Source organism: Maylandia zebra, linkage group LG10 (assembly GCF_041146795.1).
Source record: "Maylandia zebra isolate NMK-2024a linkage group LG10, Mzebra_GT3a, whole genome shotgun sequence".
Classification (NCBI taxonomy): Eukaryota; Metazoa; Chordata; class Actinopteri; order Cichliformes; family Cichlidae; genus Maylandia; species Maylandia zebra.
Window position 1 is genome coordinate 19,909,446 of NC_135176.1, and position 17,462 is coordinate 19,926,907.

General features: G+C 41.1%; 2 protein-coding genes across 3 annotated transcripts; one reads left to right on the forward strand and one right to left on the reverse strand.

The window, feature by feature from the left end:
* Window positions 1–964: 964 nt before the first annotated feature.
* Window positions 965–3,731, reverse strand: bod1 (biorientation of chromosomes in cell division 1). Its single transcript, XM_076889300.1, has 4 exons — window positions 3,379–3,731; window positions 3,041–3,165; window positions 1,676–1,890; window positions 965–1,596 (listed from the first exon to the last, which is right to left on the reverse strand). The coding sequence occupies exons 1-3, from the start codon at window positions 3,526–3,528 to the stop codon at window positions 1,677–1,679; spliced, it is 489 nt and encodes a 162-aa protein (XP_076745415.1). The 5' UTR covers window positions 3,529–3,731; the 3' UTR covers window positions 965–1,596; window position 1,676.
* On the forward strand, window positions 3,045–7,961 carry htatsf1 (HIV-1 Tat specific factor 1). Of its 2 annotated transcripts, none has more exons than XM_076889298.1 (10): window positions 3,045–3,185; window positions 4,422–4,586; window positions 5,015–5,261; window positions 5,485–5,532; window positions 5,658–5,812; window positions 6,027–6,190; window positions 6,300–6,396; window positions 6,521–6,610; window positions 6,705–6,842; window positions 7,554–7,961. In XM_076889298.1, the coding sequence occupies exons 2-10, from the start codon at window positions 4,422–4,424 to the stop codon at window positions 7,806–7,808; spliced, it is 1,359 nt and encodes a 452-aa protein (XP_076745413.1). In that variant the 5' UTR covers window positions 3,045–3,185; the 3' UTR covers window positions 7,809–7,961. The 2 variants fall into 2 exon arrangements, with proteins under 2 accessions (XP_076745413.1, XP_004550319.2); XM_004550262.3 differs by lacking the exon at window positions 3,045–3,185 and adding an exon at window positions 3,769–3,996.
* The last annotated feature ends 9,501 nt before the right edge of the window (window positions 7,962–17,462 follow it).

Below are 17,462 nucleotides of genomic sequence, written 5' to 3' on the forward strand. Positions count from 1 at the left end.
GACTATAGTGGACAAAGAATATATTACATTCGTAGTGGTTTAGGACTCCCATAGAGAATGAATTGGAAAGTTCGGGACCGTTTAGGTACATGGAAGATGGACCCGTTCTTATTAGGGGTGTGTTTAAATAATCGATTTTCCCATTTAAATCAATTTTAGCTTGAATAACACCATATCGATTCATTGAATCCTGAATCAATTTTTAAATACAAATCTACTTTTCCAGAAACACCTGAACATACACAGACCTTCAGTGCTGAAAGCCTACAGCACACAGATTCTGAAGCTGCAGGTTTTGTCACTCTCCAACCAAAATTCACTGAACAAACAGCAAAAGAAGATCAAAACTACGCTTCAGGTTTGATAAACATCGTCATTAATTCCCTTTTATTTTTGCTGATTTGCTTCCACCACGATCGCACATCCTGCATCGCTCTTTCTCTCTCTCTCTCTCTTCAAGAACAGTTTCCCCATCTCAAATCTGTTTTCTGTATTATTCGCTTGCTTATTATGCATCAGTCTACCGTTGTGTGCAGTGCTGTCCCGCTGTTTTTTTTAAATGACCTCGGACAAGAAAGCATCATTTTTACTGTTCAACACTGGAGAAATTTAAACTTTTTAAAATATGCCAAATTGCAAAACGCTTACCTGTGTCTGTAATAAAACATCTTTGACTTTGCTCTGCTTCACTTCAGCAGCATCGAGTAATGATCATATTGAGCGAAATGCTGCGTCAGACAGCTTCTTTTATGTTAGACTTAACAAAGAAAACTAATAAACGCCATACACCAGCTTTCTTTACACAGAAATTGCTGCAGAGGTTTCCATCATTAAAAAGCGTTACTGTCATTTCCTCTCTGTTAACTGTATTGCCATCTCCTTTAAAGACAAACTGATAAAAATATGGTGTATCCACTGATGAAAGCTTAGCAACTAAGAAGAGGTAGAGAAAGACAAAGAGGGACATGGTGGCAGTTGTTTTTAATGTAAGCACATGAGATGGACAAACTTCATATTAAGCACACACACCAAAGAAAAATCTGACATGATGAAATGAAAAATTATGGCCTGTAAACATGAAACAAATTCATTCATTGCATTGTTCTTCAGTAATTTAGTTTTTTCCCCCTCAGTCTATCAAAAATGAGTGCAGACAGTGTGCAAGCATAAAAAATAAAAATAAAAAAAAGGAACAGGAAACTGGAAAATGATAGGCATATCATAGGCATAAACAGAGTGAGTGAACAATTGGCTCTGTATTTAAAAAATATATAATTGCTAAAAAAAAGAAAAAAAAAGAAAGAAAAAGTAATGCACATTGGAAAAAACCCCAAACAAACAAAAAAAGCCAGTACCGAAAAAAAATTAACAATCCACACTCAAACGACGACAGTGCACCACTCAGCGTTGTAGCCCTTCTCCCGAAGCAGCCTCACGCAGGAGCAATGACACACTCCTGACTAATCCATTGAATTGGAGGCACAAAACAGCCTCCTCTTTCCTCCTCTTCATCGTCCACCCGTCCGATGCTGCACCTTTCCAAAGGTTAATGCAGCCATACAGAATGTGCAGACCACTAGAGACCAGCATGTGTGCCTGTATCGAGAGAGAGAGAGACTACTCATTTTTGAGCTGCTGTCGACCTTACGCTGTGCTTTGGGTTTTAAACACACACCTCAGGGGGTTTTGGGGCCAGAGGCAGACGGAGCCTCTTGTGGTTCTGTCTGTTCAGATGGAGCAGAGTTCAAACTCGAGGTGCTTTCCTCCTTCCTGTCCCCTGACAGAAAGTCGTGGATGGCTGTTTCTATGTGCGGTCGGAAAGTGTGGTTCATCTTGGGGTCCACGACCTGAGTTATGATCCTGTCCACACCAGACTCCAGCATGCCCGATCTTAAAATACATAAATAAATTATGGCTGAGTGCATGGTTGTGCAAAAGTCTTCAGTCACTTCCTCATTTCTTTATATTTTGCTAGGAAAATGGGAAATAGATACACCAATTTATTGAAGCATGTGTAAACATAAACTGAAATACAATGTTTAACACAAAAACCCAAAAAGTGAGTACTTCAAAAACAGATCATTTCTTTATTTTATATATAACCTGTTCACTACAGTCTTTTTACTAATTTACGTAAAGAAATTAGATGTAAAAAAAACCCCAAAAGCCAACATGTGAGTGTGCACTGCAGTAGTGCTGTTGTGGAAGGAAAGCTCTGGTTTGCACAGTCTGCATTTAACTTTATTTATTCATCCTGTTTTGTGGTTGGCGCTACGTTCTTCTTCATTAATATTGAGCGCAGTCTTGGCAGACGACATAGGCGATAAGCCCTCATACCTCCCTGTAGTGTGTTGCAGTTACAAAAACACATTTATGTGGTTTTAGTGTATGACACGTCAACAATGAAATTCCACATCAACTAATTTTTATAGGTGACATTGTCAATTGTGTTAATTAACCCTATTATCAGGCAGACAACTGAAAATCAATGCTGTTCATGTGCTGTAGATAGTTTTTAAGGCTTGCAACTCATTCAGTGTCCTCATATTTTTAAGGACACACTGCACACCATGCTGAGCTACACCAATTTTTCAGCTAATGACTGTTTGGCAGTCAGCTTGTTGGTGCAAAAATACCATTTTATGTCTGTCAAACTGCATTATCTTTGGCATTTTTCATAGATTAAACTAAAGAAACCGGAACAGATGATATGTCAAAAGATACAGTTTTTGTCTGTTACGTGTCAACAAGAAAGATTCATTCCTTGAGTTAGGTGCCTATTTTTTCCTTGAAGGATTCATAAGCCAGTGTTACATAGCTTAACAAACAAAACAATAGTCAGGTACAAAGGCTGGACTAAAAACGAGTGAAAAAGCAGCAAATGTTCAAAGAAAAACTTTGAAAGACCTTCTGAAAGCCTGTAGAACTATTGGTAAACGAAAAAAAGCTCCTTGGAAGTCTGGCTCCTTGGAAGCTCACATGTGTAGTACATTCTAAACAGGAGCTGAAAGGTTGCAAAAAGCTCAAAGGAAACACTCACTGAACAACACTTTGCCTCAGTCCGTTCCTCATCTGGTTCTTGTTGATGGACGGGTTCCAGTTCTGCGTGCTCAGGTGCGATGTGACGAAGTTGTCCACTTTCTGTCGCAGGTTCTGATAGGCCGGCTGACAACAACAACAGCGCGGTAAATATGCAGCAATAGCGCACACTAAGTAACGGAGTACACTGTGCGTTGAAAGTATACTGTAGTATACTGTAGCCAGCTAAAAAGACACTCGGATAGATTTAGGACAGTTAAAGTGGCACTGACACGGATAACTTTGTTTGTGTCAGGTTAGCTAAAGTTAAACACAAACAAAGCAGAGTTAGTAGATTACCTTTGTATCGACGTCGGCTAAACAGTCCCGACGGAACTCATCAAAAAGACCCCGGTTTTTCAGATGCTCCACAATCATCCCGATGAGCTGCGGGTCTCCCGGTGGGAGGTTGGCCGGATTGACGTTAACATTACCGCTTCCCTCGGCCATGCCAAACCCAGGAGACTATTTTATTACTTACCTGTTAGCTGCATTGAACTAGCCAACCACTTAACTATCCACACTAGTTATTCTACAAGACGTACGTTCGATTCATTGCCCTCGAACAAACTGCGGACAAAGTGATCGTTAGTCTTGCTGAACAGCAGACGCTCTTTTAAAAAAGGTAGAAGCAGAAGAGCAAATCGAATGCCTCCTTTTCCCCCTTGTCTTCCACGCACGCGCACAAGTGGCATAACCTCGGATGTACTTCGTTTTAGTGCCGTTGTTACTAACTGAGGGTAAATCAAAACGTTAGCGGGTTGCGCTGAAACGTTCATTTAGAAATAAAAAAAAGAATAATTATAACACATTCAAAGCACAAAGCTGGTTCTGTGGCGGGGATCTGACTAAGATAATCTGCACCGTTAACTTTCGCACCAGCCAGAGCTCACTGTGCCTGGACTATCGCTGTGAAAGGTAACGCTAGCCATGGCTAACATCAACACACTTAATCTAAGTGTTAATCACGGACATAAAAATATAGCAGAGGTGAATGACCGAATTAACCTGATATTAACTCAGATACAGCCCCCTTTTGAAGACGGGCTGTAGGTTTTAGCTCACATTGAGTCCAGCTGTCGGTTGTTATCCTTGACATTGTGAAGGATTAAAGCAGCTGGCTGACATTTTCGGCAGTTACAGTATAGTAACAATGATGGTACTCATATGTGATTAGTTGGCTAGGGGCAGTTAGATGGGTGAGTAATATCCAGATTATGAACCTGTGCAAGACTCCAGAGCAGGATATTAAATCCAGGCTATTTCGGTGTGATAAAGTTGTCATACAGTGTCTCTCTATATGTCTGAACATGGTAATCTAATGTGTCACTTTCTTGTCGTAGATGAGTGGCAAATCAGATCCCAACAAAGAGTTTATGGAGCAGCTGCGGCTGCAAGAGCTCTATGATCAGAGAAATGAAGATGGCTCAGACCCATACACCTACACCGATCCAGAGGATGGGACTGTGTATGACTGGGATCATGAAAAGAAGGCCTGGTTTCCCAAAGTACAAGCTTTCTTTGACTCTCAGCTTTTCTTTCTTAAGCTTTTTTTAGTCTACATTGAATTGAAGCAGCTTTACCTTATAAATACAGTCAAAAACTTGCTGTTGCTCTTGGGATCATTTTCCTGTTGCATGACCCCATTCTGGCCATGCTTCAGCTGTTGGAGAGATGTTAGTACAGTACAGGGTATTGCACTGACCTGTGGAGTGTTGGTATTTGATACAGAAACTATATTGTTATAGTTTTCTTACTTGGCTATTGGAAGTGTGTAGTTTTCTTTTTATATAGCATAAAAGCGCTGACTAGTAAAATTAAAGTGAAAAAACAAAGTTATCATTTATTTTATGATAACAGCTTTTATTAGATGTGTCAAAATTGGTCCGAGTTGATTTCTGTGTCAATATTAAGTAGGTTTGATTTGTTCCTCTAGATAACAGAGGACTTCATGGCAGCCTACCAGGCCAACTATGGCTTCACTGAGAAATCGGCTCCGGATGGAAAGAACGCTTCCCTGACCAGCACCAACCCAGCAGCACCCGGGCCTGACAGCAAACCACCACAAAAACCAACAGAAAAGGAGAAACCAGAAGATCCCGCCCCAAACTCGGCCTCAGAGCAGCATGAGACGCCAGGCAAAGAAACCAAACAGAAAGGGGAGAAGAGGAAAGCTGAGCAAGGTAAACTGGCATCCAATCACACACACACACACACACACACACACACACACACACACACACACACACACACACACACACACACACACACAGAAATATAAATCTAATAAGAAATTGTGCTGCTGTTATTATGTTAATTTACTAACTGTTTTTATACAGTTATGTGCAAGTTTTAAGTTGTAAGTGGAATGTCACTCTTGATCAGTTTCCCTTTTTCTGCCCGTAGGATGGTTTGATATTGATGAAAATAAAAACACGAATGTCTACGTGTCAGGTTAGTATCACCTACATATCCTTCTTCTGAATGCCAAGAAGCTGGCGTCCCATAAAGTACCTGACTCTGTTTATCACGTGGCGCTCTCTTGCTCTAATCTTTCTCTCCTGGTCTCTTCTTCTCAGGCCTGCCTCCTGACATCAGCTCCGAGGAGTTTGCAGAGCTGATGTCAAAGTGTGGGATTGTAATGAGGGACCCCATCACCGAAGAGTACAAAGTCAAACTTTACAAAGACAAAGAAGGAAATCTGAAGGGAGATGGTCTTTGCTGCTATCTAAAGGTTAGTCTGTCCTGCTCGGTCAATGCCCCAGACACGCACCATAACTGTGCAAATGTTGTCACTTAATATTGGCAATATTGGCCATAGAGGGTGCCATACGTGGAGCAACAACGTTATTTGTAGTCCTCTTGTTGAGTGGTGAGACAAATCTCCTGCTCTTGCTTTCTTTACTCTGGTCAAATGACTGTGTGTACTTGTTTGTGGTTCTCTGCAGAAGGAGTCTGTGGATCTGGCTATACGCCTGATTGATGAGTCAGAGGTCCGAGGTTATAAACTGCATGTGGAAGCCGCACGGTTTGAGCTGAAGGGGCAGTATGACGCCAGCAAAAAGAAGAAGAAAAGCAAAGATTATAAGAAGAAGCTACAGCAGCAGCAGAAGTAAATTCTGTTTTCTGTTCTTATCTGTTTATTTCTGTGTAGCAGGAATGAACTCCTCAGTAGAAGCACTACTGGCCGCTGTTTCTTTATTCTTTGTTTTGTTTTGTAGACAGTTGGATTGGAGGCCAGAGAAAAAAGGAGACGCGAGGAAGAGGCATGAAAAAGTTGTCATCATCAGGAATATGTTCCATCCCAGTGACTTTGAGGTGTGAGAGGAACACGTACACACACACACACACACACACACACACACACACACACACACACACACACACACACACACACACACACACACACAGCATTGTGCATTAATCTCTTTGCTCTCTGTAGGAGGACCCACTGGTGCTGAATGAGTATCGTGAGGATCTGCGGAGTGAGTGTGAGAAGTTTGGGGAAGTTAAGAAGGTCATCCTCTTTGATGTGAGTTTGATTTCTGTATTTTGAAGGTCGTGGTAGGAAATTAGCTAAGAAAAAGTTGAGATGAAGTGGATGTGTGGCTGTATTTGTGCTGCAGAGACACCCGGACGGCGTGGCATCAGTTGCTTTTAAGGAGCCTGAGGAAGCTGATGCGTGTATTCTGTCGTTCAACGGGCGCTGGTTTGGAGGAAGGCAGCTATCTGCTCAGCTTTGGGATGGAACGACAGACTATCAGGTAAATAAAGACAACAGAAATATTGAGGTTTTGGGGGTCTTGGTGATTCACAGTCAAAAGCAGTAATACCTAGCCTGTCATATAATTAGCTCCCTGACAAGTTGGAGTAAGTTTCACAATTTCTAAGTGACGTTTTGGTTCCTGCATGAAATGAAATCTGCGAAAGTTTTAATTGTTCCAAGGGACAGATTTCAGAGTCTGCTTCGTTTTCTGTGCTTCTGTTTGCAGTTAAAGCTTTACTTGGTTGTTCTTTCACTTTCTGACAGCTGTAATTGTCTTTAGCATTCTGTTGTACAGTTCAACATGTGCTTTGTGCCTGAAAGTTAGTACATCTTTTTTTTACTGTAGTTCATGTACATTATTGTCACTTTTTTGGGTGCTAGCAGCACTTTATTGCATGAGGTGCTGATTAAATTTTAGGGAACATATTTATTTTATTTTAAATGTATTTTTTTAAAAGAATGTTTCGTAATTGTCCTGTTTCATGACCCAGTTTAAGGCCAAATTGAACTATCAGACAGATAGCCTGACATGTATCTCTAGAATAATTTGGTACACAGAGGAGTTCATGGTAGACTCAGTGATTGCACAGTGTCCCATTTGGTATTTATTTAAGTAAAACAGGTTATATTTGAATTATTTTGATACGTTAGACTGCCTTAGACTCTACACGTGGTAATATCTCTCGCCTTTCATGTTCTGTACATGCAGGTAGAAGAGACGACACGCGAGCGAGAGGAGCGGCTGAAGGGTTGGTCACAGTTTTTGGAGGGTGGAGAAGGAGAACAGCAGAAGGACTCCAAGCCTGCAGAGAGCAGCACAGCGACAGAACCTAGCGAGCCCTCCAGCACCACTGAGCCAGAGCAGCAACCCAAATCAGAACCGCAGTCCTCAGAGGAGCAACAGGAGGAGGAAGTGGACTCCACTGACAGCAGCCTAGCAGGAAGTGAGGATGAGGAAGCTTAGATACTCTCATCCTCCTTTTATGGCCCTGTGTCAACCAACTAGGATGTCCTGCTTAAAGTGAACTTTGGGAAAACTTCCTGTTGAGAAAGGGAGGAGGAATTTGGACAGTTTAAGCTGTTTTGTAATGTAGAAAATAAAACTAATTTTCTCTAACCTATTTTCATCATTGTGGTTCACCCTGTAATTAGACATGCACTCAACCAGCTTGCTACACCTTACAGCGCTCCCATAATTCAGTGCAGTTTGCTGACACTATGCATTATGGTGACAGAGCTAAATATTAATGACAAAACACAAGAGAGACTGAAACTTTGTTGGATATGAACGTGTTTGGCTTCATTATGTTTTTCATTTTATTTCACATTTGCTTTGTTTCGTTCTTTAATCACTGACAATTTTCCGAGCAGTATTGGAACATAAAATAATCACATGATGGAAATGTGAGATTGCAAAGGGAAGAAGCCATCAGCGTTTGCACACACTGCAAAAATCATTGAGCAAAAGTTGTAAAGAAAAAACATAAAAATGGCATAAAAATTGAAAAACGGGACTCCTTGTACATTTATTTTACTCAGCCACTTGGTACAAATTGTAAGGTGTATTTATATTCAGCATATTGCCAAATCTTCACTACAGCTGGCTACTAAAGACATATTTACACTATAAACAACAAAAAGATGATTGCTGGTTCTAAAAAATACTTTTATTAAAGTGATTTTCAAAGACTGAACATTACTCGGCACATCAACGACCTTAATATGAGAGGAATCTTAAAACAAGAACCAGTTAGTGAAGACAACGATGGTGGGACATCTGCTCACCTGCCTCTGTTTAAGAGTCTGATCTGTACTGCTGTGTCTATTTAGTTTGAGACATCTTTATGAAGACAGGGAGGAGAGTCACAGTTAAAACCAGATAAAGGTAGATGCACTGACAAGTGTTACAGGAGACACTCATGTCACAAAGATAGCAGCGATAGATGGGAAGGTTTACAAGATGGTAATGAAGACCTGCTGTGATCTATGGTTTGGTAACGGTGGCACTAATTAAAAGTGACCGGGATGGACATTATTATATCATCGGTGCATTTCAAGTTGAGTGTTTTGGAGGCAAGGCTGAGGTGGTTTGGACATGTGCAGAGGAGGCATGAGGAAGGATCGTTGATGTATTGGACAAAGGGTGTTGAAGATGGAGCTGCCAGGGAGGAGGAAAAGAGGGAGAGCTCAGAGGAGGTTCATGGATGTAGGAGGACATGGAGAAGGTTAGTGTGACAGAGGAGGATGCTAGGGATAGAGTGGGATGGAGGCCACTGTGGCAACTTCTCAAGGGACAGAAGACAGAGATCAAACCGGAGACATGCTACATGGAAAAATGGCTCTGGAGGATTCCCCGACGTGAGAAGCAAAGGAAGAGCTGCAGAAACATTACGAAAATACAGAAGAAATGTGGCTCACCAAGTAGAAAGAGTGGATAAAAAAGGAGTCCAAGCTGGAGGATGAAACCAAACTCCTGTTACAAAATGCTAAACTATGTCACGTCAGCTGATTTCAGAAGCTGGCCTTAAAAAGTGACAGAGAAAAAGGGCAAAATGAAAAAGGAGAGAGGTTCTTCTGCTCTTTTGCTTTCTCCTCAGCCCCATCAATCATTTTAATGCTCCAATTTTTTCTTTTTCGCCACTCTGCCACTTTCCACATGCCCCACTTCCTGTCCATCCTTCCTCCTCTCGTACGCCACCAACCTATGCTCCAGTCCTCTCCTCAGCCTTCTTACCCCTTCACCTCGTCTCCCATCATTTAGTAAACTGTTAATATTACAAGTCAATATGTAAAAGGCATTAATCAGTTAGGACCAGAAGGGTTCACCTTGTACAGGCTATCACAGGGCGTGTGTCTAGTCTATTTATTTACTGCAGCTACTTTCCCTGCAGTAAAAAAATTAAATAAAAAGATACTCCCTCCAGTGATGAAAGTCTAGTACAGCATCAGTCTAATAATACAAGGCTTGTGGTAGTTTCCGTCTTCAATCACAGGCTACATAACAAACATGTATTTGACGTAGATCATCTCTGACAAACTGTGGCCGCTTTAAATCTTTAAGAATGCAAACTATATTTGTTTAAAGGCACCATCAGCAGTTTGGGAACACACAGCATTATTTTGAGGGAATCATGTGTTTGCTAAGTATTTGCATTGCAGTTACATGTTGTGCACAATATGTTAAACCAAATGTTTCCATTTCCCCCTGTTTTTTAAATTCTTTTTCAGCCCCGAATCACTGTGAAGGTTTTACATATGCCTCGTGTGAAAACCAAACTTTATGCATGGATTTATTAACAGCAACGAGGACAGCATCATACAAATATATTCGTTGTTCTCATCATTTAATCATGGTTAGTGTAGAACGTCTGCGTGCTACTTTGCCTCACCACTAGATGGCACTGTAACCCTGTGGTCGCCTCTGTTAGCGGACTAACCTCATTTATCGTTGCTCTCTCTCAGTTATGTCACGGTGAAACAAAACAGCGCTGCTTCTTTAAAGAAGAGATTTAAAGTTTTGTAAACAAAAACTATTTCCACTGTTTCAAATCTGACATGTAAAATTTTATGTCAGGACTGTAAATCCACTGTGAGACTTACTAAATATGGCTCTCAGACAGTGGTAGTAAATACTGTACACGAGTAAAGCTTTGAGGTAGTTTGTTGTAATTATGCACTCACACACAGCTACTTCATTAGGTACAACTGTTCACTTACTCATAAATATCTAACAAGCCAATTACACTGCAATGCATTTAGGCATGTAGACTACTGAAGTTCAAATGGGAAAGAAAGGTGATTTACGTGACTTTGAACATAGCATGCCTGATCTGAGTATTTCAGAATCGGTTAATCTACTGGGATTTTCCTGCACAACCCTGTCTAGGGTTTACAGAGAATGGTATGAAAAAGAGAAAATGTGTATTGTTGATTCAACAGTAGGCATCAGCAACTCAAACAACCACTCGTTACAACTAAGGCATGAAGAAGACCATCTCACCTCCTTAGACCTTGGAGCACATAGGCTGTAGTTCCACTCCTGTCAGCTAAGAACAGGAAACTGAGGCCACAGTTCACACAGTTTCACCAAAACAGGACAAAAGAAGATTGGAAAAATCAAAGCTGATGAGTCACAATTTGGCATAAAAACATGAAAGCATGCATATATCCTGCCTTTTATCAGCGTCTCAAGCTGGTGCTAGTGTAACAGTGCACTTGGTACACTTCACACCCCTTTGTAACAACTGAACATTGTTTAAACACTGAAGCTTACTTGAATATTGGTGCTGACCATCCCCATCGTACTTCACAGTGGGCCCATCGTCAGATGGCTGATTCTAGCAGGATAACTTGTGATGTCACAAAGCTAAAATGATCTCAAACTGGTTTCTTGAACAGGACAATGAGTTCTCTGTACTCAAAGGGCCTCCACAGTCACCAGATCTTAATCCAATGGAGCACCTCTGGGGTGTGATGGGATGGAAAATTTGGCTCATGGATATGTAGCTGACTAATCTGCCATAACTGTGTGGTGCTATCATTTCAATATGAACCAAAATCTCTGAGGAATATTTCCAGCACCTTGTTGAATCTGTGCTATGAAGAATTAAGGCAACTCTGAAGGGAAAAGGGTTATCCGACATGGTACCAGTAAGTGTCTGGTGAGTGTATCTTCAATTATATTCACTACATTTATTTGTTAACTTTACGTACAAGTTATAAAGTTTATGCATTACTGGGAACTATAGATTAATTAGACAGCACTAGAAAGGTACCTAATAATTACCATTACTTGTTGTTGGTATTGAATAATGAGCGCTTGTGGTTCTTTTGGTGCCTTATTAATTCCTCTATCACTTCTTCATCCTTGTGCATTTGTTTGCATGTGCAGTTGATCTATTTGTGAGAAAATGTGCTGCCTCAGTCTGAGCCAGGTCTCCCTTGTAAATGAGATGCCTGACTCCAGAGGGACTAACCTGGATAAATGAAGTCCTAGAACAGGCCACAAAGCTTGTAATGTACCAGCGAGTGCAGAAAGTTCACCAGGCCAAAAACACAATACTTGATTTTGAACACTGTGTTCTCTTTGTCTCAATAAAGCATGACTGAAACATGTTTTTGTTTTGTTTTTAAAAGTAATAAAACGATGAATGAACAAAGAGGTGCAGACAGGAGATGGCTGTGGATCGCAGCAGAGACAGAGGAGGAAATGGACAAGAGCATGTGAGGGCAGGGCCCGTGTTTGCGAGTGTGTGTGTGTGTTTTCTGTTCCCTCGAGTCCACCCTGGAGATCGCTTGGGAAAAAGACCTCTAGGTCTGACTGAGGTCTGACTTGCAGCCAAGAAAAGCAAGACTAAAATAGAGAGAGAGAGAGAGAGAGAGAGAGAGTTTAAACCTGAGAATCAAAGAGAGAGCTGGAGGATGGCGAGGGCGTGAGAGGAAGGAGGAGCAAGAGAGATGGAGAAAGAGTGTGAACAAAGAGCTTTGTATCTGAGGAGTAATGTATGGAAAATAAAAACATTCACATGGTGTCACACACACGCACACACACACACACACTGTTGATTGGAACCATATGCTGACAGAGAGAATAATGGGAAACTGTGAATTGTTTGATTTGTTTTTCCTCTTTGTTGCATTGGGACGGGGAGAGGGCAAGATGGAGGAGTTGGAAGACACCCATGACCGTAGATGATGATCAGCCATGGGAAATTCTGTCCACTGCATTGCATAGACAGGTCCGGTCCATTAACAGCGCGAACAGGAGGGCACTTCCATTGAGTAAAGGAGGAATTTTAGCAGCCGAGTGCCCAAGAAGACATGCAGTCAATTTAAAATCATGATTACAGGGAAATCTTATACCGAGGCTGAGTCATTTAGAAGTCATTTAGGCTGGCATCAACGACAGAAATACAGAATACTTGTTTTTACTGAAGGAAAGCAGTACATGTGACTACACGCAGCCACATTTCGATGGTGAATTAAGCTCTGCAGAGAGCCTGGGAAGTAAGGAAATTAATGCTCTAATATTTTTTTCCTATTTCACCTCAGCTCTTCTTTCCTTTCTCTTTTTTGGGGGTTTTGGTCGAGAAAGTGTGATTGATGAGGCAGGTCGAGCTGAAGACAAGCACCTGTTCATGACAGCAAACATGGATCAGAAGCCTGTGTGTGTTTTAGAAAAATAGAAAGGAAGTTCTGGCCAGTTAAACTTGTTCCTAATCACAGAAAAATGCAAAGAGGGGAAAAATAGAGGAAGAGGGGGGAAGTAAATGAGTGGGAGACAGAGAGAAAAGTGGGAGTGATTGAAAAGCCACACTGATTTGCTGCAGATGCTCCAGTTTACTGGGAAACTGACACAGGGTTGATCTTTTATAGAAGCGGGTGTGTTTATTATTGGTGCGTGGGTTTGTAAAAAAGACATTGTCCCCCAAATCTAAACCAAAGTTGGACCAGCGGAAAGACTAACAGCAGCTTAGCATTCACAGAGCGGAGGCTGCGGACTTTGAGCAAGGCAAAGAAGGTAAAGACGGCGAGAACTGAAGACGCATCAGTTTGAAAACTTTTGCAAATGCTTTTTTTCTTCTCATCGTAGTGCTGAAAAACATGAAAGCCCTTGATTACATATTGATTTGAACTCAAAACACTATGTACAGACCAGCTTTTCATTATTTGCAAGTACTCTGATCACAAAATGTTTCAAAAATCTTAATCTTGATATGAAATAATGCCCCAAAAAAGTCCTTTCTTCTGACTATCCATCCATCCATCCATTTTCATCCGCTTTGTCCGGGGCCGGGTCGCGGGGGCAGCAGCCTAAGCAAAGAGGCCCAGACCTCCCTCTCCCCAGCCACCTCCTCCAGCTTATCCGGGGGAATACCAAGGCGTTCCCAGGCCAGCCGAGAGATATAATCTCTCCAGCGTGTCCTGGGTCTGCCTAATGTAAGTCTAATATTCGCTCTGTTTTTGGTCTCCACCAGCCTATTTAGCCTGATCATAATCACTAACAAACCTCCAACTTCATGTTATGTTGCTGAATATGAAGTACGCATCAAAAGCTGCCAGTCACAGCTGAAAAAGGAGAACCAAATGATAAAGTTTTGAAGTGCAAACAGTTAGACCGTGTAGCTGTAAAGTTAGAACTGCCTGTGTTTGCTTACAAATAATATTAATATGAAAATACAATCAGAGTCGCTTAAAGGTTCATAAACAGGTTATAGAGGACTTCTGATGTTATTGGATGTGATAAATGGTGGTCTTCAGTGATTAGATGTCTCTTTCCAGGCCTTTTTTTGGCTAAATGAATGAGATCGTGGTGTACGCAGAACTGAATAAAAATACGTTAATGAACAGGAGGTACAGGGGTTTGGACTCAGCATGCAGTAAAGAAGGAATTTCGTGTTTATAAATGTGCGTGGTGTGAACTATTTGACAACAGCCATGTGAACGTTCAGTCATGACTAAGTCTCTCTTGCCATATTCTGTTTTCTCCCATGGGAAATGTGGTGCTGCATCCTGTGTGTCTGATGATGCATCCACTTTTTACATGGAAACTATGACTGTAACACACGCAGACTTGTTTTTGTCACTTTGAAGGACACTGCATTACATCAGTCCTTTAGCCAGCAACGAAGACTTAACCCCGATGTTTCACGGTTTACCGTGAAACATCGGGGCAGGTCTTTCGTGTCCAGTTGGGGAGGAGAAGCACAAACTCTCACTTGGGCGGGTTACAGAGTATATAACTGTTATACAGTTATATAAAGCAAAAATAGTCATAGTTTATAATCTTCTCCTGGGTCTATCCATTTGTTTGCCTTCCCCGTGGTCTTAAAACACGGCATTTATTTATAAAATGCCTATGCAACAACTTTAATGGGCTGTATTTTTAATTAATATTCCTCATCGAGTCAGCATTAAATACAACCAGAGATTAATCCAAGTGCTAGTAATCATTTTGGCATTGAATATTCAGACACTACAACAGCGTCTCTGTTTCTCCTGTGAGCTGGAATCATAACTCTGACCTTTATTATGTCTCCTCTGCTTTAACACTGTGCCTCGGGCCCTTGGTTGTTATTTTAAATCTTTGCTAATTGTTGGACTTTGGCTTGGTTCCTTTCCATCACCTTATGAAATCCAGTTCATGTAATGAATGTGTATTGTGTTCTCTCCCTTTCTTTCTGTGTGTGCGCACACGTGGTGAGTTTTACTGGCTGGCGATATCAATGTATTCGGGGCATGCTTGTGTAAATAGAGTGAGGTCACAAGTGGGGATCATTTCCACTTTCCCTTACATGAATAATATTATTGTAAACTATCTGTGACCTGACCTTTCTGCTATAACTTTCCTGCTGAATAAAAACACATGTGGCCGATCTGGGGAAGGTTGGCCGCCATTCGAACACTGTGTTGCTGATTGATGACATCACAGCTTCCCAGCGTGAAAGTGGCAGATTAGGGTAACTCTGGACGCTCGTAAAGCGGGAGTTTTGTGCTGTATTTTAGCTTCTAGTCATGAAAACAATAGGTGGTTTTTCTCAACAGATAATTGCATGTTTGAGGCATTTATGTATTTATATTCCACTGGTGATTGTCTCTGCCAAGTTGCTCTTTAATTTTGGACACTTTCTAGTGCTTAACGTATGTTGGGTTTGTCAGTGGATGAGCATGTGGATGTGTGTATGAGGGAAAAAAGTATGTCCTGTCTTGAAAACACACAGAGTGTGTAGGGAAATGGGGGATGAGGATGTATTTATGTGAAGTGACGGTGGTGGCTGGGGGCATGATTTCAAGGTCGGACAGGAAATGCCTGTGCAGATGGAACAGTAATGCAGACACACTGAGAATGGTATACAGGAAACAGCCTACTCTGCAGCTGTGTGTGTGTGTGCGCTCGACATTACCAGCAGCAGCTTGCTATTATAGAAAGAAGAAGCAATATATATGTATGTAGTAAGAGTGCAGAGATCTGTGGCATTACACGATGTCACAACTGGAAATGTGAGGCACTCTCTATCGTGCTCTCTTTTCATCCTAAACCGTAGAACAGTTTGACATTTTTTGAGTTTAACTGAACTTCTTGATATTTATCTTATAGTAAGGTCCATATGTTTTTTGGACACACATTTGGGTTTTATTTTGGTAAATTTGCTTCTATACACAACTGCAGTGGATTGGAAATCAATTAAATGAGCTTAGGTTCAGACTTCAGTTTTAATTTGAGGGGTTAGCAGGAATTTTTTCATTAACTGTTAAGGAATCACAAGAATGTTTATACACAGTCCCCCTTTTTCAGGAACTTAAAATGAATCGGACCATTGACTGACAAGCAGTTTCACAGGCGGGTGAGGCCTGTTCTCTCGTTATTTCGTGATAAATTAAACAGATTAAAGATCTAGATTTGATTCAAAGTATTTAACGTCTGTTTAGTGTCTTTTCACTGGAACTCTCAATATGACGTACAAGGAAATGTTGATGCAAGTAAAGGAGGCCATCGTTAGTCTGAAAAACCAAAATAAAACTGTCAGAGAGACAGCAACAACTGCAGGAGCAGCTAATCCAACAATCTCGTACATCCTTAGAAACAAATAATGAAGTGACCAGCTCAGCAACATTGAAACCCCCCTGAAAACACTGAAGGAGATCACTGAAGGGGATGATACAGAATTATTTCAGGGGTTCAGAAAAACAACTTCACAACATCGAATACAGTCAAGAAACACAGATAGTTTGCAACAAAGTGCAAACCACTGGTTACACTGAAGAGGAGCAAGGCCAGATTAGACACAGTTCGGGAAAAATTATTCTATCAGACTCATGTGAGGAGAAAAGTATTTAGCTCGTGATCATCATACATTACAATATCATCTGTCAAACGTGGTGGATACAGTGTTATGGCATGGGTATGTATGGCTGCCGGTCACTAGTGTTTATTGAAGATGTGACTGCTGGCAAAGGTGGCAGGATGAATTGTGAGGTGTACATGACCATACTGTCTGCTCAGATTCAGTCAAATGCTGGAAAACTGATCAGAGTTTCACATTACAAACCTAAGAGTTCAGTATATTCTTCAGTGGCGAAGTTAGTCACCTGATCTCAACACTTGAAATAGCGACGGTGAGTTTAACAGACTGACAGTGGCAGAGTGTCCACACTGCAGATTATATATATAACTTTACAAATTTAACATGTCAGCTATAATAAAATCTATCTCCTTATAAAGGGGCTGTGAACGGGGAAATTTGCTACAGAGACAAGAAATCTTATTTGTACCGCACTGTAGACATGTTTATTTCTGATGTAACAGTGGCTATTTTAATATGGGAGACTTTCCTTTAGAACTGGCCATTGGAGGACATTCGAGGATGCTTTTTCTCCTACTGTTCTGTAGTTCTCACTGTGTACATCTAACATGTTTAGTTTTCTGTCTAATGCTTGAATTAAGCTTTCAAGAAATGTAACTACAGGACACAGCCTGCAACTATTGTGATTGGCCTGTTCAGTACTCTCGATTCCTCCTGTGTGTTTGCGACTACTTTTTCGCCACAGATTTTATATTTATCAGTGAGAGAATAACAATCGTCATCTCATATAAGGAATAATAATCATAGCATCAATA

Excerpts from the sequence above, each read along its gene's own strand:
- bod1 (XM_076889300.1), bottom strand. The coding sequence starts at position 3,528 with ATGGCCGAGGGAAGCGGTAATGTTAACGTCAATCCGGCCAACCTCCCA. Across the intron at positions 3,166-3,378 it reads TAGCCGACGTCGATACAAAG|CCGGCCTATCAGAACCTGCG; the intron begins GTAATCTACTAA and ends TGTTGTTGTCAG. Across the intron at positions 1,891-3,040 it reads CTGAGGCAAAGTGTTGTTCA|ATCGGGCATGCTGGAGTCTG; the intron begins GTGAGTGTTTCC and ends ATGTATTTTAAG.
- htatsf1 (XM_076889298.1), top strand. The coding sequence starts at position 4,422 with ATGAGTGGCAAATCAGATCCCAACAAAGAGTTTATGGAGCAGCTGCGG. Across the intron at positions 4,587-5,014 it reads AGAAGGCCTGGTTTCCCAAA|ATAACAGAGGACTTCATGGC; the intron begins GTACAAGCTTTC and ends TTGTTCCTCTAG. Across the intron at positions 6,611-6,704 it reads AGAAGGTCATCCTCTTTGAT|AGACACCCGGACGGCGTGGC; the intron begins GTGAGTTTGATT and ends TTTGTGCTGCAG.